This window comes from Anser brachyrhynchus, assembly GCF_964034855.1.
Source record: "Anser brachyrhynchus genome assembly, chromosome: 3".
In the NCBI taxonomy this organism is placed as follows: Eukaryota; Metazoa; Chordata; class Aves; order Anseriformes; family Anatidae; genus Anser; species Anser brachyrhynchus.
In genome coordinates this window covers 77224629-77248662 of record NC_137696.1, presented here as the reverse complement: position 1 = coordinate 77248662, position 24034 = coordinate 77224629, and the positions used below count along the sequence as shown (strand labels likewise).

Below are 24034 nucleotides of genomic sequence, written 5' to 3'. Positions count from 1 at the left end.
TGCGGGCTCCTCGGGCGCTCACCTGCACGCCGCTCAGGATGGCCTCGCTCTTCTCCCTCACGTCGCGGAACGGGCAGCGCTTGGCCAGCATGAGCAGCCGGGCCAGCACCCGGGGAGCGGCGGCCGCCCCGCCGCGGCGGAGCACGGCTTGCCCGACGTGCTCCAGGGCGGCGGCGCGGGCGGCGGCGTCGCGGCTGCACAGCCCGTCCCAGCGCACGTCGCCCTCCCGCTCCTCCATGGAGCCCCCCCGCCGCCTCAGCAGCCCCGCGGCGGACGCCCCATGGCGGAGCCGCGGCAGCCGACCCGCCCCCGAGGAGAACGAGCCCGCAGCCCGCTGCCCGCACCGCATCGGCGGGGGAGCGGCGCCGCCAACCGCCGCCCAACGGCCGCCACCGCGGGGGCTTCGCCTCCGGCCGGCCACCACCCCGCGGCGCCGGCGGCTCCGCCCCGCCCCGGAGCGCGGAGGGGAGGGGACGCCCCGCCCCAGCGGGCGATGGACGCGCCCGACAGGCAATCGCCTTGCAGCGCTCATCGACGGAGGCCCAGCCGGAGCGGGGAGCGGCGTCTGTGAGGAGGGGTGTTGGGGGTTGTAGTCCGGCTGGAGGGCGGCGCTGTGCGTTTGGCGGGAGGGGGAACTACGCGTCCCAGGAGGCAGCGCGAGGCGAGGCGGGGAGGGGAGGGGGGGGGGAGGGGAGGGGGCTGGCGGTGCTCGGCGCCGCTCCGCCTGAGCCCGGTGTACCGGTACCGCGGTGGGGCGGCCCCGGGACGGGTGAGGGAGGAGGAAAGTGACTGTTATTTCTGCACCGGGGCTCGTCGGGGGCCACTCTCTTCCCTCCCCAAGTCAGATTTTTCAAAATTTTTCACTCCGCAAACAGGTTTTTATTTTTTTCTTAAAAAAAAAAAAAGCAAAAACAGGAAGAAAATAAAGTTCTGAAGTTTGTGTTAGCAAAAATAAATAAGTAATAGTAATAATAATAAAATAATAGGCCTTGAGCGACCAGAATCGCTTATCAAGTAGGTATGTGCTGCCTTTGGTGTAGCCTAAGTAAACACAGTAGCGGGGAAGACAAACAGCACGTGTCCAAGCACAGCGGCCTTCCAAATCGAAAATAAAACAGCAATAAAAATAAAGAAAATCCCTAAAATATTCAAATTGAGCACCAGGTCCCCGATGTTTTGATGCAGGTGAGGCCCAGGCTGCTGCCCCATGGGCTGCCTTGCTGTTGCCCTGGCCGCAGGGACTCCTTCCTTCCTTTCTGCAGGAAACGAGGCTTTTTTTTATAAAGTTAATTTTCAGCCCAGTCAGCTCCCTGAGCCAATTTGCCTCCTGGCACTGCTCCTGGGGCTGACAGAGGAGCAGGAAGCGTGCAGGCAGGGGCAGAGCCACCCAGGTGCAGCTGCCACCCCTAAGCCACCAGTTTGGAGCATACTGAAAGGCTAGAGAGCACTTGTAGGTAAATCAAAAACAAGACATCGGCCATATGTGGCCTGGCATAGTTATTTTGCATTTATGGCATGCATGTTTCCTGCTCAGACATTCAAAACTCAGACCTGAAGTTAAATACAGATCAGAAATACGTAGAAACTCTGACTCCAGGCGCAGAGCTTGGACCAGCTCACAAAAACTAGCCATCAACAGCTCCTTTATTTGCAAACAATCTGCTTTCTCCATCAGACGTTCCTTTCATTATCCTGGCACAGTTTCTCCAAAACTTGCAAAACAATCTATCATTACCTGTAGTTTTCAAGGCAGACCAATCTCTTTTTTTCCCCATTCCTCCTATAAAAACCTTTCTGCAGCGAGGCTGAGTTACCATTGTTCGGTAGCGTGAACAGGCCTGGGCTGCTTCACGCAGCTGCTTCCTCTAGGCCTTTGGCACCCTCGTGAACAATATATCTACCAAAATCATCACCACCTGCAATAAATGCGAGACTTCATTTCTCTAAGCACTCGAGGCCTCCACCCATCATAACTGATGGGTTCAAAGAAAATAATGCTGCCAGGGCCTTTTAAGTTTTATTTTTTTTAACATTAGCTACCACTTCAGCTTCCTGTCCCGTTCTGTCGTCACTTATTACAGTCTCCCAGTTTTCCTGTGAGTAGGCAAGTCACGAATGCTTGCTTTATTTCTATCTAAATCTTGATCTTCAGAGGTTGGATGTACCTCGTTTTTCCCATGGTAAGTTTGTACTTGCTGGGTATCTCTGACAATACCTACATACATCAGAGATCAATAAGGTGAAATAGAATCAAAACTGCCGCCTTGATGTTAGACTTCAGTACGGCTTATATTCCCACACTGAACGCTAAGATTGATTGAGAGTCATGGCTCTGCCTTTTATCTTTTAGAAGTTGTTTTTTCCACTGGCTGCAAATGAACTCTGGCTACAGGAAACAGATTGTGAAACTGGCTCCAAGGCCTAAACTTCAGATTTCAGCTCTTTGTTTGATAGATTTTAATGTAGCGCATTGGTAATGGAGATGAAGGTGGCTTTATTTTTTCCAGACCAAATCTCTGCAGTTTTCCGATACTGGGTCAAGCTCCTGTGTGTACTGCAAGACACTGTGGAAATCAAGGTCAAAGGCTACTGGCAGAATTAATCAGAGCCTGAAGTTAGGGGAATGTGTTTGTTTGATTTGTGTGTTCACTGGCTGAAGTTAATATGCTTGTTTTTGATCCCTAAAGAATGGATAAGAGAGAGGCAGAATTATGAAGGAAACAATCTGGCAACCCATCCAGAATTACAGCATTTGAGTTTTCAAAATGATAAGCTGAAGTAAAACAAATCTGTGGCTGTTTTAAACCTCAGTGTTTCCTTCCTTGATTATTTATCAACTTCCTTCTCTTTTAACTATGTAGGGACTTCTATAACCATATGCAAATCATATCCAAATGCAGAATTATTTTTTTGGAAATATAATGTAAAGTAGTTGTATTCATGTCCTCTTCTAAGTTATAAACAAGACCTAAATTACATTTTATTTACTTGCAAAAGTTCTTTCCCAGTTTCTGTATGTCACAAAAGAGCACTTTACTGCAGAGTCCCTTTAGTCAATTACTGGGAACTATCATTAACACAGTAAAACTCATGCAACTTAGAAGGAACTGCTTTTTGAATTAGATTCCTTCAAATGCTTTCATTTATGCCCGTTTTTGTTGAGGCTTATTTAATTCAAACTAACAAATACCTACCCAGGGATCTCTTCTAAAAGCTCACCTTCCCCTTTTGGATCTGGGTTTTGGCATCTCATCACAGTATCTGAGCACTCCACAGTATTTAATGCGTTTGTCTTCACAGCAGCCTTCTGAGGAAGCAGGGTTCAGGGACTCCTGTTTTGCAGAGAGACACCAGAAAGTTGGGCTGCTCCTGCACGATCTTTGACCTCAGGCCCAAGCTTGGTGTCAAGCCCAGACTCATGTGTCATCCCTGCAGACTGGCCTCACTGTTCAAGCAAGGTACAGCGTACAACATGGGAGGAAATGAGAAACGTTGCTTTGAGAAGAGCTTGGCTACGATGAACCAGAAGTACAGACCTCTTAATGTCATGCTGTGCTTGCCAGCTTTCTGGCTGTACTCCATTTAAATGTATAAATGCAGCCTCAAAGACTTAAGAGCTAGACCCCAGAAGAGGGCATGTCTAAACAACAACTTCTGATCCAAGACATGCCACTGAGCTGCCACCTGAACTCTGTTAGTCCATTTCTGGATAAAAAGGTCTAGGTTTGCCCCAAGCTGGGCATCTTGGTACCCGTCTCCTGTTTGTGCCCACTTGTGGTCTAGGCAGCTCTGAGAGAGGTCCAGCTGAGAAGTTCTCTGAGCCCAGCAGACTCACCCCAGCAAGGTCAGATTTTTCTGTCTATAGCCACTGCAGGTTTTGGTGCCCATCTGCATTTGGTGGAGAACTCACCTTCAGTGTGACAAGCCAGTGATGAGAGAAGCAGCTTTCAGCTCAAAGGGGTTTGTGTCAGCTCAAAGGGGTTTCTGTCAACACCTGGTATCTCCCAGGGGAGTGTCCTAGGTGCTCAGAAGGACAGCAGGTGGAAGGGACATCCACTCATTACTTGAAGTTGTCAGAGAAGAAGGCTTGACGTCAAAACTGTTGTGAAAGAGAATGAAAGAGACACGGAGGGGGAGCATGGTTTTGTAGCTGTAGGCCTTTACCTAGGAGAAGGGACTCCAGGGTTCTGGTGGCTATTCCCAAGCTAGTGCAGCTTTTTTTGTCCAGGGACTATTTACTATAGAAATAGTAAAATGCATAAAAAAGCCCAGGACTCTCTTACAGTGGTTAAACAATGTGTCAGAGACTCATCCTTGTTTTACTTTGTCTTCTGCCTCAGCTGCCATCTCCCTGTCCTGTACTCTTATAGGCCTGTCTGAACAGGGTCATAACTTCAAACGAGAAGGTGGTGACTCCCTGCTTCCTTCCTACTCTTCCTCCTCCCAGCCTCAGCATGGTGGTCAGGGATGCAGTATGAATGCTTCCCAGGAAAGCCATTAAACTCCCACTTCCTGGCCAGTGCTCTAACCACTGGGTAACAGCATAGAGAAGATGGACACTACTTCCTCAAGCTACGCTTTAAAAGAAAATGAACGCTGCTTATTCGGAATTTTTTGTTTGCTGACAGCCAAATAGGACTTTCAAACACCTTTGGCAGGCTGTATATTAACACAGGCTTCAGTATTTTCCAGTAATAACACAAAGAAAAATGCTGTGGCAGCAGACATGTGAAATGAAATCACAGACCGGAGAAGCTACAGGGACTCTTTATTCATTGTTTTAAAGAACAGATTCTGGCACTCACCACTAGAAGAGGACTCCAAATTCTGAGTCCTAAGAGGACAAAGGTGCCAAGCACCAGGGTGGGACTTCACATACATCCACGTTCATGGCGTTTCCCTGCAACAGCTCTTGTTAGCTCCCCACTAAGCATGCTGCTTGTTTTGGCCGTATACCTACACTTCTTTTACACACAGGGAATGTAAGCCAATCATTACCAAACTCGGGATTCAGCCCTGAGGCTGATCCTGGAACATCAATCCCATATCAGTCCCACCCCTCTGTGATTTACTAAGGTCACACAGAACACCAGGAATTTAAGTCAAGTCCCTCGAGATCCACAATTATGTTCTAAGTTGCTTTGCAATCAGAGACTGTGCATCAGGGGAGAAAAGTCTTTTAATTATATTATAATCAGTTGAAGTTTTATAATGCAACATTGTGCAGAATTTCATAGCATCTTACTCAGATGTTTCCTGCACCTATGAAGTCATGCAAGTTGAAATGTACAGTTTCTATGAAGCTAGTATTCTGCTGCATGGTTTTGAATGTTGTAAGCTTTCCCAGATAACATAGTGATATACCATTTTTGCATTTCTGAGTAGACGTTATGCCATACTATATACATACTCTATTTGGCATTGATACTTAGAATATTGTATGTGCTCAGGATGCACGATGCGGATGTACTGGACTTGCTGTGAATATTCTAAGTCATATAAGAGGATGCTATCCTTTAACATTGTTCTTCAGCACAAGAAATCTCCAAAAGAAGATTTGCAATGAGGAATTGCTCTTAAATCTGCTTGCAGTTTTTCTGCATCTTTGAAGACAGCTGTTGGTGACAAAAGATTACTTTGAGGATCATTTCTTGTGAAATGATCCTCATCCTTCATCTTTCTAAATATTTATTTATGTATTTTTGGTCATTCTTTTTCTTAGGTTGCCTGGTGTACAAATAGAGAATAGAATTCTTGTTCCCTGCCAGGTACCTAGTTAACAGCAGCACAGGAATATACGAAAAAAATGTAGGGGTGGCAGTAGGTAAAAGGAGACAAATCCTATGAACAGTTACTCTCTTTGTGTTTCTCATCACATCCATGTCATGCTCTTCTAGTTATCTGGCCAAAGATCTACCTCCTACTCCACTCTAGGTTAAAGGATGGTGGATGAAGACTGGCACTTTCCTGAGAAAGTGTTGGTAAAAACATAAGTTTACTTTGAAAGTAAATTCCAAGGCGATGGTGGGGACACAATCTGTCTGTTTTATCTGCCTAGAGGGCAAGTTGCAACATTCAGAACCATCTTTCAATGATCCCATTAACTATTTGAGACGTAAAAGGTGAAAATTATCGTGCAGTAAAAGTGTTTACTGTGAATGAGTCAGTGCCTGCAATAACTATCCCCTACTTCATTAGATTTCTTCATTATGTTTGTCATGTCAACCAACACGTACATTATAACCCACACCCTACCCTAACATGTGTCTTTCTTTTTGTATTTGCCTTTCTAATCTCTAATTATTCTGCCTCTGCACAGATCCATATTCTTCTATACTGGAGATGGTTTCTCTTGAAAACCTTCCCTTCGCTCAACAACCTAGTCTTCCTCTTTAAATCGATGGTCAATAGGCAGAGTCAGTAATTTCCTCCTGCCTTCCAATCTGTCCATTCACACGTAGTCTGCTTTGCTCTCCAGAACGCTGGGAGAGCTGCTTCCAGTCTAAGGAGCAAAAGAGTAGATTTTGGAGGGTAAAGAGAAGTGAGCAAGCTAAGCAAACTGCATATGAAAGACAGTGTGATGGCTCAGCAGCAGAAAATAGTGGATGGAAAAAGTAACTTTTTGCTTTCCTCATGAAGACTACAGAAGAGAGCACCTTAATTTCCACATCAGTCAGTGTGCTAAGAGCAAACAGTATCTGTTGGGACTGAATCCTAAATATGAAGGGAAGAAACTTGATAGTTATTCTTGTGTGAGAGAAAATGTCCCCTTTAACCTTGAAAACAAAAAAACCATGTCTTTGTATGCTAGTAGAGGGAGTGGGAGAAAAAGAAGTCCAAAGGGAGAAGAGCAAGGAACAAAGCTACAGTACAGTGTAAATACAAGGAAAAGGCTGGAAGTGAGGGAGGAAAAGCAACTATAACATGGGGGTGGATGAAAGGAGAAGATGAGAGAAACAGAATTACTGGGGAAGTGGGGAAGTATGTTAGTGACCATTGATAGTATTTGTTTTTGTATTTGGTGCTTATTACAAAAAGGTTATATTTAATTACTTTGGACTGTATAGAAATGTAATTTTTTTGATAACACTCTATTCCAGGCCAGGTGCTTTCATGCTAGCTTATCTGTTGTTACTTGATAGGAACTTGCAGTCTTGCTCCTCTGAATGCTAAATTCAGTTATCAGCTGCACGTACAGGTTAAAGCAGTTTGCACCAGCTCAGTCTCCCCACAAAGGTATGATTTTATCATGTACATACGACTGAAAGCTCAGTTTAATGAGGAGTTCGGTCTCCTGCACTCTTTGAAGAAAATAGCAAAACTCATTATGACATTATGACCCAAGATTGCTTCATACACTGTCAGGTTAGAATTCTTTCCTGAACAAAAAGGTCTCAAAAATCTGTTTTTTTTCCCCACCTTGTTATTTCTTTGCCCAGATTACTTGTGTAACTCACTCCATTTTCTTTATTCCTCTTTTTTATTCTCTATTTTTTATCTCGAGCAAACAGGAACTGCAGTAATATCGATATGAATGTTTAGAAGGACTGAAACAATGAATAAAAGCCTTAAGAGTTTCTGTTCATTACAATACTAGGTTTTACAGTACTTTACAGTACATAGTATCATGAGAAAACACGGAATTTATTTTTTTCCTTTTATTCCAAGAGTGAAAAAAATGATTGTATTGAAGTTCTGCATGAGACTTGGAATTTAGAAGTGAATAGGTTTTGGTATAGCAGTGTCAAAGAAGAAACTGGGCACTAAACCTTTATATATCCAGTTCTGAGACTGTCCATTTCACTCACAAACAGAACACAGTTCCCATGGATTTGCCTGTGTCAGCTTTTGAAAAAACTCCCCGTTGCCACCAAGTTCCTTAATTGTTCTAACAACTTTTAGTCGCTTGTTCTAAACTGATTTACAGTGAGGATCAAGTGAACTTAAAAACATGTTGAAATGGTTTATTGATTCAGTTAGCTTTCCCTTCCTATTACTTTTGCAGCTGTCACCATTGCATATCTAACCCCTTTAGATCAAAGAAGGCATGTGAGTACCAGTTCCTTAGATATGGCCTGAGCAAGGTCGTATGTTTCAAGCTGATTAAAGTGGCTGTGTCAGGATGCTAGAGACTGGGTGTTCCCAAAACAACAATGCAGTTTGCCTGCAACTTTATTTATTTATTTTGGTCAGTGGAAAGGCTGTTCTTTGTCCGTCCGGAATGAGGCTAAAAGAGCATTGCAGCACATCCAGTACAGCTGATCAAGCTTTTTTCCTGGTTCTTGAAGGAAAGTGAAAGGGGAAAAAAATAGACCGATTGGATTGTGTCATGAAAATGGCCTCTAACATAACCTTTCGCCAGCAATACTTGGCTCAAATAGACAAGACAGCAGCCAGCATTCTGGTAGTTTCTCGATATAGCCTGCGTAGGGGCAATTCTTTAGAATTTCTCCTATAAAATGTCAGATAAACAGTGCATCATTCCTTGATTTATCTGAGAGTTTGTTTTCAGTTAAGAAAAAAATATTATGCCCAGCAGGTCAGGTCAGAAGACATATCTTTGTGTTTCTTTCTGAATAATGCTTTATTCTGATTTTTCTTTTTCCTCTTTAAAGCTGTTCTGACAACATCTCTTTTCTTTAGTTCTAAAAGGTTGCCCTCACAGCAATCTGAATAAGCCAGGACCTCTCTAAGATAGCAAATGCTGGAGAACTTAGTGAAAGCATCCCTTACATTGTCACATTATTCCTCCGGCGTATATCTTCTGGGAAACTGTTATGCCAGCATTATTCCCTGGGCCTGTTAAAATTCACTCCTAAAAAGCTTCTCTGTGTGCTGCTTTACAGTGCATGACATAATTGTATTTGTGGCAAAACATTTTTGGACTTGAGACGGAATTTTTTTTTTGAAAAATTTTTAATGCTGTGATTAACAGTGGAGGGGAGGAAAGGAAAAGAGAGGAGAAGGAGAATGAGGAAGTCATAGCTGGTCTTCGTGTAACATGTAGGATTTTGGTGACATTCAGTAGCTCCTCACTGTTTATATGCTTACTTGGGCTAGACATCAGTACTTACATGACTTCAATGAAACGGAAAATTCTGTTTGCATTAAGTAACAAACTCCATTTCGTTTGCACTCTTCAGAGGTATGAAAGTCACATATAGATATATATGGACCTAAAGGCAGGTTCACCATCCAACAGCCTTTGTGCAAGCTCACTCTGGCCTGCATGTGGCAGTGAGCCAAGAGCCAGAAGTGGTCCTGCTGGAATGAAATGGGCCTGCTCATGCTCACCCCCAGGGGATGAGCACACCAGCTCCAGCAAGGTAGGAGGTAGGTAGTGCAATTGCTTTAGAGCAGGGCTGTCACAGAGCTAATTTACTATGCCAAAAAGCCTCCTGGATCAGGCCAGCTTTGGCTTGGAGACAACATAGGTGGCTGTGCCAGGCTAAAGGTTAACGGGAAGCCTGTGGGCAGCACTAAATTGCCCATGCTTGATGTTGGTTATGTATAACCTCCTATTTTGCATTTTTCTATGTTAAATAACAGCGGGCATCTGAGCATCATTGCTGCAGCCATCAACACAGGCTGGGTCAGTTCCAGTTAAAAAAACAAAGGGTGAGTCTCAATGCAAACTGCAGCCACGAGTGCTTCCCCCCAGGGATCTGCTGCTGGGGCCACGGAGCCGCAACCTGGGTGTTTTGTCAGCCTCTATTTAACGCACACGCTTCTCCTTTGGTTGTTCCCCAAACTCCAGCTGGGGCACTGATTTCCCCAGCAAGGAGCTTGTCTAAACAGCAGTGGTTTGGCTGCTTTAACTGGTGTTGTTTAAGTGCTTAATCCTCCTAGGCCCCATAGAGGTATACTAGCACAAACATTACCATTCAGGGAGAGTATCTGCTTTAAAGCACCTCTCTAGGGCTAGGTACTTGCATCCATGGTAGCATGGCATTAAATAGCAGTCAGTTAAGTTTGCCTGTGATGGTCTTATAGAAACATAAATACTCCTGGGGAAAAAGTTGGTTGTAGGACAGTTGATGTCCAAATATATTTTGGGTCCTTAATTACTTTCTGATATGTTTCTTGGTTTCATGGGCTGAAAATGTTTAGGATCTTTGATGGTGTCTTGCTGGTGTAGAGTGACTTGGTCCTTTTCCTGGCCCATGTCCTCATCTGAGGCCTGCAGCATTGTAGATATTGCTCCTGTGTGGGATGGTTCTTATAAACTGTTTACCTCCTAAGATATTAAAGTGCTCATCTACACCAGAGCACCTCGACTGAAGTAAGTGTGTTGGCAGAACCTAGAAATGCTATAGCAACCATTCCCTCAGCCTATTTTAGTCTCTGAGAAGCTGTGGCAAAACAAGGCGTCTGTAACCATGTCCACAGCAGGGGTTCTGCAAACATCAGTGTCTCAGTTGTGAATTGTTACCTTCCTTCACAGCCATCTTAAGAGCAGCCTGGGGAGCTCTTGCTGCCCATGCTTCTCCAGGGTGCATATTTCCCTCTGTTGTGCTGGTAAAATGGTGGCTGGGCATGCTGAAGCCCATGTGGGATTAGCTAGATCACCATCACCGGGCTGGTGAGCTGGCCTCTTCTCTTTCACTTTCTTCCTGCTTCACCTGCTGAACTAAAGGGTATTTTTCTTCCCTTTCTCCTAAATAGCAAACCCCCCCCCCTTTGTGTTGCTGAGCTTGACCAGGATTTCTCAAATTTTCTGGCACTTTATTCCCTCCCTCTCTTATTTGTTATTTGCTTCGGATCATTGCCCTTCCTACAACTGTCTGTGTACCCATCTCCTTGGAAACAGCAGGACTTGTTTATGTGAAGGCAATAAGGAAACTAATTGATTTGTAGCAGCTGCAGACATGCAAGAAAGCAGGGTTCCTTCCACTGGAGGATGGTAACTCATGAAAAAGCGAGCCTCTATTTGTGCTGACTGCTGAAGGGTTAGATGGTATGGGCAAAAATGACCTTCTTACACTTATGTTTCCAAGTTGTGTTCCACTTAATAGCAGCAGCAGGAAGTTTGGTGTGCGTGTATGTGTATTTTTAAGGACCATTTTTTGTTAGTCCTTTTTGTCATCAGTGTGTAGGAGTTGAGAAGCAACAGGAAAATGGGTAAGTCTCACTTATTTTGTACTTCGAGGAATATCATGCTGTGCCATGCCAGGTACTTTGTGAAATATCATGCCAGTGCCGCATGCCAGACCTATGTTCTCTCTTGTCCCCAACCCTGATCTCTCTGTGTCTGTGGGACTTCCCCATCTGTTAGTTGGGTTTCCTGGTCCTCCAGAACAGAGCTGTGGAGGCCCACAAACAACTTATACATGCTGTACACCTGGCAGGGCCACCAGGTGGGACCTCTCACCTATCCTCTGCCTCCCTGCCCACCCAGCCTGAAGAGCCAGCTGCCTGGGCTTGGTGTGGCCAGCCAGCACCCCGAGATGGTGGCGGGGTCTCCTGGGAAGCTCTCCAGAAAAATCCTGTGGTGCAAGGGTGGCCAGCTCCCCCTCTGAGGCCCAGGTGGCCAAGGAGGGGCCATGTCAGTGCCAAGGAGGCCGTGCCGGTGCCAGGGGGGGCAACCTGAGATGTGGGATCTGTCCTGGGGTTGTTAGCATGCAAAAACAGTGGTGTCTGGGAGGCCTGAAGTCAAGCAAGCCCTGGCAATGAGTTGCTGATGTCAACAACTCTGTGATGACAGCTTGGAGAAGGAAGAAAGTATTTCCATGTACCTTCAGTTTCGTGTGTATCTTGAAGAGGAGGTGAGGATGGATGCTGATTTTTTTTCTATTTTGTATGGCCTCTGAAACGCTGCTGGAAGAGCTGTTCCTGGAAACCTGTTCTGTCATTGAAAACTTTCTTCCCCACGCGGTATGAACAAATTTTCCCGGGGTATGCTTTGTCATCATCTCCCAGTTTGGGTTAGGATTTCTTCCTCCTGTTGCTAGATTCCTCCTTTTTGTTACCTTCTTGGGAATTAGTGCCTGTAAATAGCTCTGTCCGAGCAGGAACCCCACTCAGTGGGGCTCTTGAAAGTTGCAGCACAGCAAGCCATGTTTTAGGGCAGGCAGCATCATGTGCTGCTGCTCCATCAGAACAATTTGCTCTGTTTTAAACTTGAGAGGTGTACCACAGTTGTATCACTGAACCTTCACATAAGCTGTTTTTTAGCAACTGAAGCTGTATATAATCTTCATTTCTTAAACTATATCAAGTGAAGTGCTTGGTACTGGTTTGAAAGGTAGCTGTGTTGTGCTTTATCTTCCCTCTCTTGGTATTGTGTTTACACTTCCAATGACTAGCAAAACCTGGTCGGAGCTCTCAGAAGTGAGACCTCTCTCAACTTTAGATGTGTAAGTTGATAGGACCCTTATTAAAGTGGAAAAAAGCTTGTATTTTTGAGCAAAGCATTTGTGTGACATTGGAATTCTCTGCTCTTCCTAAGTAAAACTAGTAGATGAGTAGAAGAGCAAAGAATACAGTGGAAAAGCTTATTTTTACAGTATCAGTAAATCCAAACTTAGTAAAGAGGTCTCTAATGTTAGTTTCTTTTCTACCTCTTCCCTTCGGATGATCTATAGCCCTCCTTCGTATGACCTGTAGACCATGCTTGGTTGTCGTAGCATTCCCAGTGTAAACAACAAAATGAGGCTTCAGTGACTTGTCGTAGAGTACATATGGACTATAAAAATGTTGTTAATCCTTGGCTTTTAAGAAGCCAGAAATAAATTTTTGGAAAGCACCAAGAAAAATCATAGAAAACTTTGGCTGGTTGAGGAGAGCTATCTTTAATGTTACAAAAGACATTGTTTTTGAATTGCATTAAAATACACAATACCTCTGGGTGCATGTGGCTTTTTAAATTATTATTTTGGTGAAAATAATCTGTTTTGATATAAACAGAGCCAGGGACTGCCCAGTGATATGCCTCGTTATATAGTTCATTAAAGAACTAATGTCATTATTTAACTCTCCTTTTGCAGGCTATGGATTCAGAATCAAAGGACAGCTTCATAGGAAGCTTTCTTCAGCCACCAGATAAAATGATTCCTGCATCCTTCACTTATACAGAATCAAAGCAGTTGGCAGCTGTTGGAGTTGACATGCCTTCTATCTCCAATAACCAAGGTAAAGTCAAAATATGTCTTTAAAGTTGTGTTTTTAATTGTTCCTTGTGAAATCTCTTGAGCAAACTCCCCATTCTGTTTTACTCAGTTCAATGACTTGCAGTGGTTATCAGGCTGACAGTGACAGGATGTGTATGTGTCCTGAGGGAGTAGTCTCCCTGAAGTCATACATCTGGAATGGAAACTGCTGCAAGTCTTCTAACATCCTTATAAACTTTGGCTTTGAAAATTGTTTAACTTAAATATCGTCAGACTTCCTCTAAAAGCAAAGGAGAATGCTTCAAACTCAACAGAAGCAATTCATGCTTTAAATTCAGCAAAAAAAGATACGGTACTCTGACTTGAAATTGGCTTTGTGCAGTGCTATTCAACTCTCTCTAGCTTAAAATTACTATTTCTAAGCTCTTTTTTTTTGTGTGTGTGTGGTATGATTAACTGGGAGAACTTCTGAGTAAAACAGACTCTCAGGAAAGTTATCAGCATATTTGCCTGTGTGAAATACAGGTCCACTATGATTGTCTTATGCCTTAATCAATGATTACTCCCTAGAGCTCATAGGACAAATGCCTAGGGACTTAGCGTGTCCAGAGAGCTTAGTGAATAACAAGTGTACCATACTTGGATTTAATGTCACAGACAACTTTGCAATATTTCATAGACATAGCCTGTGCATGTGTCATTATTGTTCTTTGTTTTGTGGCCTCCCCATATGAAGAATCTGTGACTTCTGTAATAATCTTCTGTCATACAAAGCTTGGGCTTTTTGGATTAAAATGTTCAGTTTAATATTACGCAGCTAAATAGTATGTCAATAGAAAGATGGAAGAAGTGCTCCCACTTCATCTTTCTGCTCTCTGGTGTCTGTTATTTATTTATTCTAATGAGGCTGTGGGAAGCTGATCAGAGTTGTTATGGAGCTAGCAATATTTTCTGGATGTTCCTCTACCAACTGAATTGGTATAAGGAAAATATCAAGGCTTATGAAATGTCTGAAGAAAAGCTGAACTTGTTACAGAACATGTCTTAAACTTCCATAGGTATGTATGTTTTTTTGAGAGCTAGTAAACTTTTCCTTGTAGTTGAAGTTGGAACTCTGATTTTATTTTTGTTGTAATTTTGACTGGTATTGATTTGAGACTAAAAGCAAAATCTTGCAGATTTGATTTTATGGTTTTAAAAAGATGTTGAATACAAGAAGTAAGACGGTTGGGTCATTACCTTTTTAAACAAAGTTTTTTAAATGCATCCTCTGCTAAAATGTCCCTTGCATCTGATTTTTTTTTTCTGCTTGTCCAGTGTCCTTTTTTATCTGCCCACACCAGTTGCATTACACCAAAACTTGTGACTGAACTTATGTACTTGTGTTCCTTGCTTCTCTGTAAACAGATGCTAATAGTTCTATGTCCCAGAGTTTGCTGTACCGAATTTGCAATGATTTCTTTGTGTTTGCTAACATTTGGAGTGAAAATAGCTTTTCTCATAGGACCTGTGCTTTCTACCTCACTTATGCAGAAAACATGTTTATTTTCTCCTAGATACATTTTGAGTGTTATTGTACTGTTGGGGAATGTTGTTCATTTTAGCGGTGATCCTAGAAAGAAAATCTAGGTAGTATTTTTCTGTTTGAAGTGTTTTATAAAAATAGTAAGAGGAACTGTTGTAAGAGCTTAAATATAACTGTTGCATTGTTTGCTAGCTGTGGTGGCAGCCCTGAGAACTCTTCAAGAAAAGATCCACTGTCTAGAGCTGGAGAAGTCACAAGCTGAAGATAATCTGTGCAGCCTCTCCGTAGCAGCTGCTCAGTATAAGAAGGCCTTAGAGCATGAATCCTACAAAAAAGACACAGCACATCAAGAACTGATGAAACAGAGGAAAGGTATTTCTCTGACTGCTAAAGTGTAGCCACAGCAACTCAAAGAGTGTATAATCCAGGGAGTGTTTGTTTTGACAAACAGCTGATTAATACAACCCCTCTTTCTTTTTTTTTGCTTCAGAACTGGGGACAGGCAGAAGCCTGATAATTGCAGATCAAGTTTAGATCGTATTTGTACAGATATTAACCAAGTATTGCATAACCCATAAAGCTGTTTTAAAGAATAAGCAGATTTCAGGTGGTGTGTTTAACTCGTATGATAACCAAGCATCTGTTTACTTGTATAACACTGCTAACTTGAGAAAAGTTAGTGAAAGGGAAGGAACCAGATTCTGGTTAGATATCTACTGATATTAATCAAAGTAACAGCTGTGCTCACACCTTTGGAATTCATATTAGGGACTAGCTCTGGAAAAGCATCTTGATTCTCATGTCATATATAAAATATATTTTAACCACACGACTTGTTCAGACTAAAAAAACTTTTCTTCTCTCTTCTGGAGATAGAGAATTCCTCAAAGAGATGACAGGATGGCTAAATGTATGACTCCCATTGCTGTACTGAACATCTTTTCTTCTTTCTGTAGTTATAAGTGTGAAGTTAAATGCAGCACAATCCCGCTGCTCCCTGCTGGAGAAACAGCTGGATTACATGAGGAAAATGGTTTCCAGTGCGGAACTGGAAAAGAAAATGGTTTTAGAACAACAGGTGAAGCCTTTTAATATACTAACAAAGTAGTAATATGGTAAAAAAAAAAAATATAAAAACGTGTAAGAGCTGAACATCTTTCTTCCTCAGCTCTGTTCAGGGTGATAACAAACAAAAGCAATTTACTGTCTGACTGGCTGTTGACGGCCGTTCAATGAATTGTATGAAAAGACTCCCTAGGTGGAACTCCTAATGAGCAAAGCCATGCTAATACTTGCATATTTGGTAGACAAAATACTGCTGGAAACTTATGTCGTCTTTGTCTGCCTGGTATTTTTCATCACTTTGCAATTAAAAAAAATATTAAATTTAAACTAATTAAACACCTCTACTGTAGTGTTTGTTTTTTTGCTGTCTGAAATAATTTCAGTCAATTGCCATCTTCACTCTTGCTTACATTTTCCAGACCCAGCTTCAGAAAGAGAAAGATCAGAACCAGGTGGAACTGCATGCCAAACTTGAAAAACTTGAAGTACTAGAAAAAGAGTGTCTTAAACTTACTGCTACTCAAAAAATTGCAGAGGTAAGCAGGCATGGAATTAGTCTGAAAGTTATTCATTTGGTACTGTTAATAGTGTAAAAGTTCTTGCAAAAGTTTCCTCTGCTAAAGCTGAGATTGTAAAACATACCTGACTGAATGCTTGGCTACCTTGGATTCATTTGCATAAGTTGTGGTTTTTTTCAGTCTGGGCCTTAAAAATTCCTACAGCCCTGTTTTATCCCAGATTACAGTTGCAAGCTACTTCAGACTTCTGATTCAGTATGGCAAACTAAAGTGTGACTAAGCATTCTTACCTTCAAATTCAGGACAAAATCAAACACTTAGAAGAAAAGCTTTCTAAAGAAGAGCATCAGCACAAGCTAATACAAGACAAAGCTACTCAGGTAGACTGAAACGGTTTTATTTTATCTCCTTTTTTATTACTGAAGGAAACTATTCTCTCTGTCCAAAATGCCTTTTTAATTACATTTAAACTCCACATGTTTAACTCTTAGAGTGGTAACTCCTGGAAGAACTCCTGGAGTACTAAGTAGACTAGTTGTAAATCACATAGGAAAAAGCTTGTCTCGATCAAGAAAGATTCTGCTTGTTTTTTTGTTAATGATAGAATTCATCAGCCTTAAAGCTGCTACCAGTGATCTGGATAAAGAGTAAATTTCTGGAGAAACTTCCACTGAATCAGGTAACCTTAACTAGAAAGTGGTCATGTAGAAAATCTTATACCTCCAGTAAGGTTGGTTGTTCTCATTTGTATTCCTCTTTTTGTTAAGATTTGCTGAGATCTAATGTACTATACTATACCTGGAAAAGCCTTTAATCAGTGGTACTGTCACATTTTTTAAGTGTGAGGTGGAATTTCACGTTCACATTGTTCTGTGAAGTCACACTTGGTTCATTAGGCCACCACTCACCTGAGGAATATTCACTGTTTCTTTGATTTTGTTCTCTTTGGTGATCTTTTTGTTAAAAGAGCAAAGTAACTTCAGGTATTCTAAACCCCACCTCATTGAGAGGTAGCAGCCATTTTGAGAGAGCTGTTTATGATGGCATTCCCTGGAGAGGGACGTGCAGAGCTGGAGAACAATTTTGTGAGAATGCAGTCATAGCCAACAGCTGAAGTTAATTAATCACTGCAGTCTATTTTATACCTATTCCTCAGTCCAGGAACTTTGAATTAACATGCAGATTGTAGCCCAGATATCTGATCACCTCCAGAATACAGCAGAATGGCACAGTTGAAAATTTGCATTTTTGGGGGTTTCTTTCTTAAACTGTTTTTGTTGCTGCAGAGCAGAAAGCCTAGTGCAGAGATTTTATCTTCTGAGTAACATAGTAAAAATGACTTCCCCAGAGCAGATAATCTGACATTAGCAGTAGTATAAACATTTGCTCAAGAAAGGACTTAAGTGAAGTAAATTGTGTCTTAAACTAGTACTAGTTCACTGTAGGATCAATTTATGTCTGTTGGATCTGTTGGGAAACACAGGGTGTGGCAAAGCTGGTTCGGCTTCCTTTTGATGACAGAAAACTCAGAATAATCTCACTTTAGTGATGAACCTCCAGCATTGTTTAGCCGGAACTGTTACACATGCCAAAACAAAGTTCTTGTCCTGTGTTTGATTGGGAATGGCTATTATCCTGTTTATCATGAGCCTTTATATCAACTTTGAACTGCAGAGCAATCTGTGGATTGTCCAACAGGCTTGACCTCTGTTACACAGATGAGCTCATTTCTCTCTGCCCCTGGGCAAATGTTCATATTCTTTGGATTTTATGATTGGATCCGCAGCAAGCAAAAGGATTGCTTTATCTCATTTACTAGGTATCAGTGGAAAAGTACACCTGCTGCAGCTGGATATGAAAGCGGGAACTGGTAAAACAGAGCTGCAATATACGTCTGATACTGTGCCATCCTAGTGATCCGTTCAGTTTTTAAGCATAGCTTATCTTCCAAGCAGAACAGTTAATGGTGCCCTTAATTGGCTCTCATTCGTCCATGAAAGAGGGAATTAATTAGACCGTGTGATTTCAGTCTTCGAATATTACATTAAATACTTGCTTTCTTTTTTGTTTATTCACAAAGCTTCAAAAAGGATTTGAGATAAGCAGAATTTCGATGTCTTCAGTATCATCTGAAAATGAATGTAAAAAGAAAAACAGGAAAAAAAATAAACCGAAGAAGGTAACATGAAAGTTTTCATTAACATAGTGTTGCTGATAGCATCTGACTCACACAGAGATTGGAATTTGTGAAAAATGGTGATGTAATAGCCACTTGATTTGTCTGATGCACTTTATTCCATTTCCAAAGTGAAGAACAGTGCTGAATAAATCTTTTTTTTTCCTTTTGGTAATTAAAACTGGGATAGGGCTGGTAATGTCTCACTGGAAAACTTTCCCGTACCAGCATGACAATAACCTCTGTTAGTCTTATTGCTGTCCTCTGTGTCCTGTCTTAGCTGCTTTTCATTTCATCTGGCAAAATTAGCTTCCAAAGTAATTTTAAATAGGACATCCTAAGATGGCATATTGTGCCTAAGATGGCATGTTGGGGGATTGCTGAAATCAAGAATATTTTGCAACATATGTTACAGGTCAGTCAAAATTTTGCAATTCTGGTTTTGCAAACCTAAGTAAGCAATGCTCAGTTTCTTGAATGTCAATCTAATTGTCAAACTATCTGTTACTAAGAACATCTTCATAACTCCTTAGCTAAGATAATTTACTTATCTCATCTGTTATTGTTGGAAAATCCTACTCGTTGCACATACAGGAAGGAAATTATTTTTTTTAAACAAGAGGGAAACTGAGATGATACATTTCACTGCTATTTAATTTGAATTTTACCTACTCCAAAAAAAAAAAAAAAGAAAAAAGAAGTTGGGTCAGCACATTGGCATATCTTGTCTTAATTTTCTGTCTGTCTTACAGCAGAAAAATCCTACAGTGAAGAAAACACACCCTTCACAATTTCACGTAAAGGCAGGTGTACTACCTTTTGTGGCTGGGAAGGTGCGTGAAACCAAATATTCTCATTGAAATGGTAGAACCCAATTTAGTAAGTCTCTCTACTGTAATTATTAATCACTTTTGTAAACCACTTACTAATTCTGCTTTAAGTCTGTCAGCTCCAGCCATTCTGTTAGTGCAAATGTACAAAGTGTGTTGCATATTATGAAGCATCGCTGTCCACGTATCACATCACAAAGACAAGATGGAGCTACATCTAGGATTTCAGGAAAAACTGCTCTTTCGAAACCTGTATACTCTTGTTCTACATCATCTACTATCACTGGAAGTCTTTCTGACCTTCTCTTGGCCATACAAGATGAGATGAGCCAAATGAGCTTGTGAGTACTCATCCCTGGTGTTAAAAGTGGCTTCAGCAGTAGCCCTGTGAAGCTATGGGTGTGCTATATTCAAACCTAGCTTCTTAAGTGTAGGACTAGTTAGGAGAATGTCCTGAGCAGGCCTGACTAAGGTTTTTCTCATTCAAAAATTTCTTCTTGTCCTGATATTTAACTGTTGTTGGAAGCAAGCAACATATTCTTCAGCTAGGTTTCTTCTCTTGTACTTAACTATGCTGCTACTGAATTAACAGCTGAAACAAATGAAACATCTTTCAGGCCTATGATTTTTAGAAATTTAAGATCTACTCTAAGGTCTCTAAAGTATACCAAGACTGCTCTCCTAGAGAATGCTGCAAAGGCAGTGTTAATATTGAGTAAGCCTGTATCATGGAGTCAGTCCGGGTGGTAGAACAGGTTAGTGTAGCTATGGTAGGAATAGCCTTGTCACAAAGTCTAGCCTATGTTACTTTGTCCTCACTGTTTGCCTTCCGTCCATATGTGCATACCTAATGCACAGACATTGGGCGCTGAGACAGCGTGGGGTTCATTCCCATTCCTTGCTGATAGCAGAAGTTACCAGTCCTGTAAGGAGGTTGTGAGAAGAGGCACGCTTTCCTGCCAGAAAAGGGGCAGGACGAAGCTAATGCTCTAGATGCAAGTGTATGTAGCATTTTAGCTATGCAAGTAAACGAGGATTAGAAATTGTGTTCTTAGACATCTTCACATTAACACAAGCTTGTAGAATTGTGGGCTAATGCTATGCACCTGGTCATAGTAGACATGTCAACATGACGAGCTGTGGTTGGAACAGAGGAGGACATGTTGGTTAAACCAGTTAGGATGTTGACACTGGTGTCAAATTTCTGATGTGGCAAAATTTAAACTGGCAACCAATCTCTTCTTCAAGAAGTAATGGTTGGTCTAATCCTACTAATTTAAGGATAGGGACATTTTTCTTTATAGTAACAACCAGTTGCTTCAATTAAATTGTCAAGAATCAACAGTTACTCAGAAGTCAGAAAAGAAGCTTTGATCTTTGGAAAGATATTACTTGTCTAACAGAGTCTCTGCTTTTGATTTGTTCAGCTACTTAGGTACCAAGTAGATCTACACCATTCCTTCTAATTAAGGACCTGCTGCTAATCTTTTTTAGTACAATTTTTCAATTTGGACAATCTATCAGAAAATAACTAAGTGTTGTTTAAATTAGTACTTAAATTGATTTTTAAAAAGTTACTAATTTAAGTACTAATTTAAACACTTTCCTGTATTACCCTAGACCTTCAAAGTCTGCAGTAAATTGGGCAAGTGGTGAAAATACAGTACTTCATAGCTGCTATTATCCCCTGCTCAATTTCCAAATTCTCATTTTGTACACTGTTACACATATAGTTGTTATGATTGTGGCTAAGAGAGAGGAATAAGATGTACACTGACTACGAATTTGAAGTGAGAAAATCAGACCCCATGGAAAAAACTTTTCTAGAGTGAATATATTCCAGGTGAATGTGTATTGTGTGAAGGGGTAAATAATGCTAAATTGCTATACTCTGTATTGCATGAGATGCTAGCTGTTTTGTACACTAGAAGTACTGGAGGAAATCCTAGAGGCTATATAGTGAATACTTACTGTACCATTTTTGTCCTTAATAGTGAACATCAAGAACTTCTGAAGCAGATACAGGAAACTCAGGACTCCAAAGCTTGTGAAGATCTAGAACGGAAGCTGAGTTGCCTTGTAAAACAAATGAACATTAAAGAAGAACAACTATCCAAGCTGAAGAAGCACCAGACTAGTGTAAGAAAAAAGAAATAAACTGTCCAGCCAGTAACACTCTAGTTAAATGGCTGCCACAATTCTGCCTCCTGTTGACATTAATTGGAACGTCACTGGAATGCTTAAGCCAGGATGTTCCAATATGGGTGATTAAAATTAGCTTGCTAGCTCAGTGTTCTTGTACATCTAATTTCTCCAGACTAGGGGCAAAACAAAACAAAACAGTACTTAGAGCTGGCAGCCAGATATGTATGCCAGTGAAAAAAAAATTCCTGTCCTGTAGCAGCTCTGCAATACAGAGCTGGGTTACTCAGTCTGTCACTTCTGCTCACTGTGTTAAGACAGACTGTTGAGATTTCATTCCTTTGTACCTTGTCCCTGTGGGAAATGAGAAAATATAATGCATAATTCCTGTACAGACTGGCTTAAATGTCTTGTGTATCACTGAAACATTGAAGTTTTTTATTAACCAAATAGTTTATTGACTGCAACTTCTCAGAAATCATAGCCGGATAAGCCTTTTAGTTTCATTTAACCCCTAACCTGTACACATTCTGTCAGTATTTGTTTTAGAGCCATAAATAACAGATTTTCATATATGCCCATATAATACTACAATTCTGTAGATGAGCTGCTTATCCCCCCGTAGCAATTTGGTTTGGAACATAATAAAAAAAATGCAAACTATAATTGTCAGATTTTTTTTTCTGATCTTTCACCTTATTTTGCAGGATAAATAGGCTCACCTAAGAGCTTTACTTATATAGGAAACAAAACAGAATTTGGTGTGAGACCTTAAGGAAAGGGAAAATTATATTTGATTTCAGTGTGAACAACTTCACTCACATTCATTCTTTGATAGATTTTACTCGCTTAAACCTTTTATTATCCAAATACTCGCAAGCCAAAGACTTTTATCAAAGTAGTCTTGTCGGGGTTGCATGTAAGCAACATAAACTAAAGACACTGAATGTTGAGTCCTCACTGTCCCTCTTGGCAATGTCTACTGTTTTTTGGATAAATAAGTTATATTCTTGAAGAGCCAACAATTACAGTGTTATTCTTTGCCTCAGAATCTTGCTGACTTTACGAACTTTAGACAGTGGACAACAACTGTATTTTTGCTTCATTTTGTGTATCTTTATGGCTACAGTCTGCCTTCATTTGGGGATGATGGGAAGAGGAATGGCACATATGATGTGGTAGAGCCTTGTTGTCATCCTTGTGTGTTATCAAAGTGCAGATCTTCTGCTGTCAAGTCATCTGTGCTGTGGTACAGCCTTATCAAAGCACATGCCTTATGGTCATGATGTAAATAGCACATTATTCATGTTTGTCTGTTTGATTATTGTCCATTATGCCCTGATTATCAATACAAACCACTCCTGTAAACCTTGACCTATATTTTTTTGGTGCTTTTGCACACAGACATTTCTATTTGTATTTTATACAAACCAATCTTAATATCTCTGATACATGTTTCTGCGTTTAGAACCTGTCTTGCTAAAAATGCTGTAGCCATCTCTTTGTTTTACAGTTATTAATATACTCTAGAATGCAATTAAAATTCATTATTTTTAGAAGTGGACTTAAAGCCTGAATTGACATATAGAATGTTGCCAGCCTAATTTTACCTTCAGGACTGACCTTTTCATGCCAAATGCAAGTCAAGACTTATTTGACATTTAAAAAACATTCTGTAGCACCCAACCGTATTTATTCTGTTTCTTGATTCTGTTGTGAGGCTTCAAAGTAAGCTGCTGAGATATGGTAATCTATAATAATCTGCATAGATTCTTGTTATTAGGGTAGTAAAATCTGAAATGTGAAAAGACCATCATAAATATAAATTGGTAACAGATGATATTCAGGCTCTCTCTCTCAAGCAAGCATTTTTACTTTAGGGAGTGGTGAGGTTCAACAGTGTACTGAGTGTGAGTGAGGTCAGTTTTCTGTAATGCTTTCTGTGTGGGCGAGGTCAGTTTTCTGTAAAACTTCCAGTTTCAGCAAGAGAACTGTATGCAAGATGAGTAGGTTTTAATGATTTTTTTAAAAGGTCCATTAGGCATCTTTAGTTTGGAGTTTGGTAGAAATTTAAGTTACACAGCAGTAGTTCTTCCAAGTATGTAACATTCTAATTATTTATCTTCTAGGTGCAGAAATTAAAGCGAAAGACTCAGAAATTGAAACAGGAGGCAGCTCATGTCAAACTAAAATATGGTAACCAAAAGGAAGCAAAGGAGATTACAGTCACTGTAAGGCAAAGTATGTCCAAATCTTGTGCTGGACAGAAAAGTAGCAGCTCTCTTCAGCTGCTAAAAAATGTGCAGAAGCTTCAGTCAACACTGAAGAAAGATGATATTATGTGGGAACAATAGTTCTAAAGTTTACTGTGTTAGAAGTTTTGAAGTTGTCTGACAGCTAGTGAATTTTAAATTTCACAAAGTAGCTTTTAAAAATAAAATATAGCAATTCACATTCTAAACTATCTAACAACTAGTAGGTCAGTTTGTTCTCCTCAGAATTAACTTTCATGTAGCATAGCTATAATTCCACTACACTGAATTGTAATAAAGTATTTTAATGGATTGATGAAATGCTTACGCATTAACTTGTCAAATAAAACTTAATACCCTTCTTAAACTTAAAATGATATGAAGCCTTTGGTGTCCTGCTGTCCCCCACCTCCTGCC

The 24034-nt window shown here is 41.0% G+C and overlaps 2 protein-coding genes across 13 annotated transcripts in view; one reads left to right on the top strand and one right to left on the bottom strand.

Moving 5' to 3' along the window:
* The window catches only part of SESN1 (sestrin 1), a 75386-nt gene extending 74922 nt beyond the window's left edge, over nucleotides 1-464 (bottom strand). The window contains exon 1 of one of the 2 annotated variants that reach the window (XM_080586909.1): nucleotides 23-464. In XM_080586909.1, the coding sequence (XP_080443035.1) occupies nucleotides 23-349 (327 nt within the window). In that variant the 5' untranslated portion in view covers nucleotides 350-464. The remainder of the gene's footprint in view (nucleotides 1-22) is intronic. The other variant, XM_080586912.1, reaches the window with a different exon arrangement.
* CEP57L1 (centrosomal protein 57 like 1) lies at nucleotides 444-24034 on the top strand. Of its 11 annotated transcripts, none has more exons than XM_080586939.1 (12): nucleotides 10817-11121; nucleotides 11825-11874; nucleotides 12987-13131; nucleotides 14827-15006; nucleotides 15591-15712; nucleotides 16119-16235; nucleotides 16520-16597; nucleotides 18298-18396; nucleotides 19149-19226; nucleotides 19335-19564; nucleotides 21218-21362; nucleotides 23495-24032. In XM_080586939.1, exons 1-12 carry the CDS (start codon nucleotides 11118-11120, stop codon nucleotides 23717-23719), a joined length of 1473 nt encoding a protein of 490 aa, XP_080443065.1. In that variant the 5' UTR covers nucleotides 10817-11117; the 3' UTR covers nucleotides 23720-24032. The 11 variants fall into 11 exon arrangements, with proteins under 11 accessions (XP_080443071.1, XP_080443064.1, XP_080443072.1 ...); XM_080586936.1 differs by having other exon boundaries at nucleotides 10819-11121; nucleotides 19146-19226; nucleotides 23495-24031; XM_080586945.1 differs by lacking the exons at nucleotides 10817-11121; nucleotides 11825-11874 and adding an exon at nucleotides 444-567 and having other exon boundaries at nucleotides 19146-19226; nucleotides 23495-24029.

Coding starts and splice junctions, on each gene's coding strand:
- CEP57L1 (XM_080586936.1), top strand. Junction 19,227..19,334: donor TACCTTTTGTGGCTGGGAAG/GTGCGTGAAACC, acceptor TTCTGCTTTAAG/TCTGTCAGCTCCAGCCATTC. Junction 21,363..23,494: donor TGAAGAAGCACCAGACTAGT/GTAAGAAAAAAG, acceptor TTTATCTTCTAG/GTGCAGAAATTAAAGCGAAA.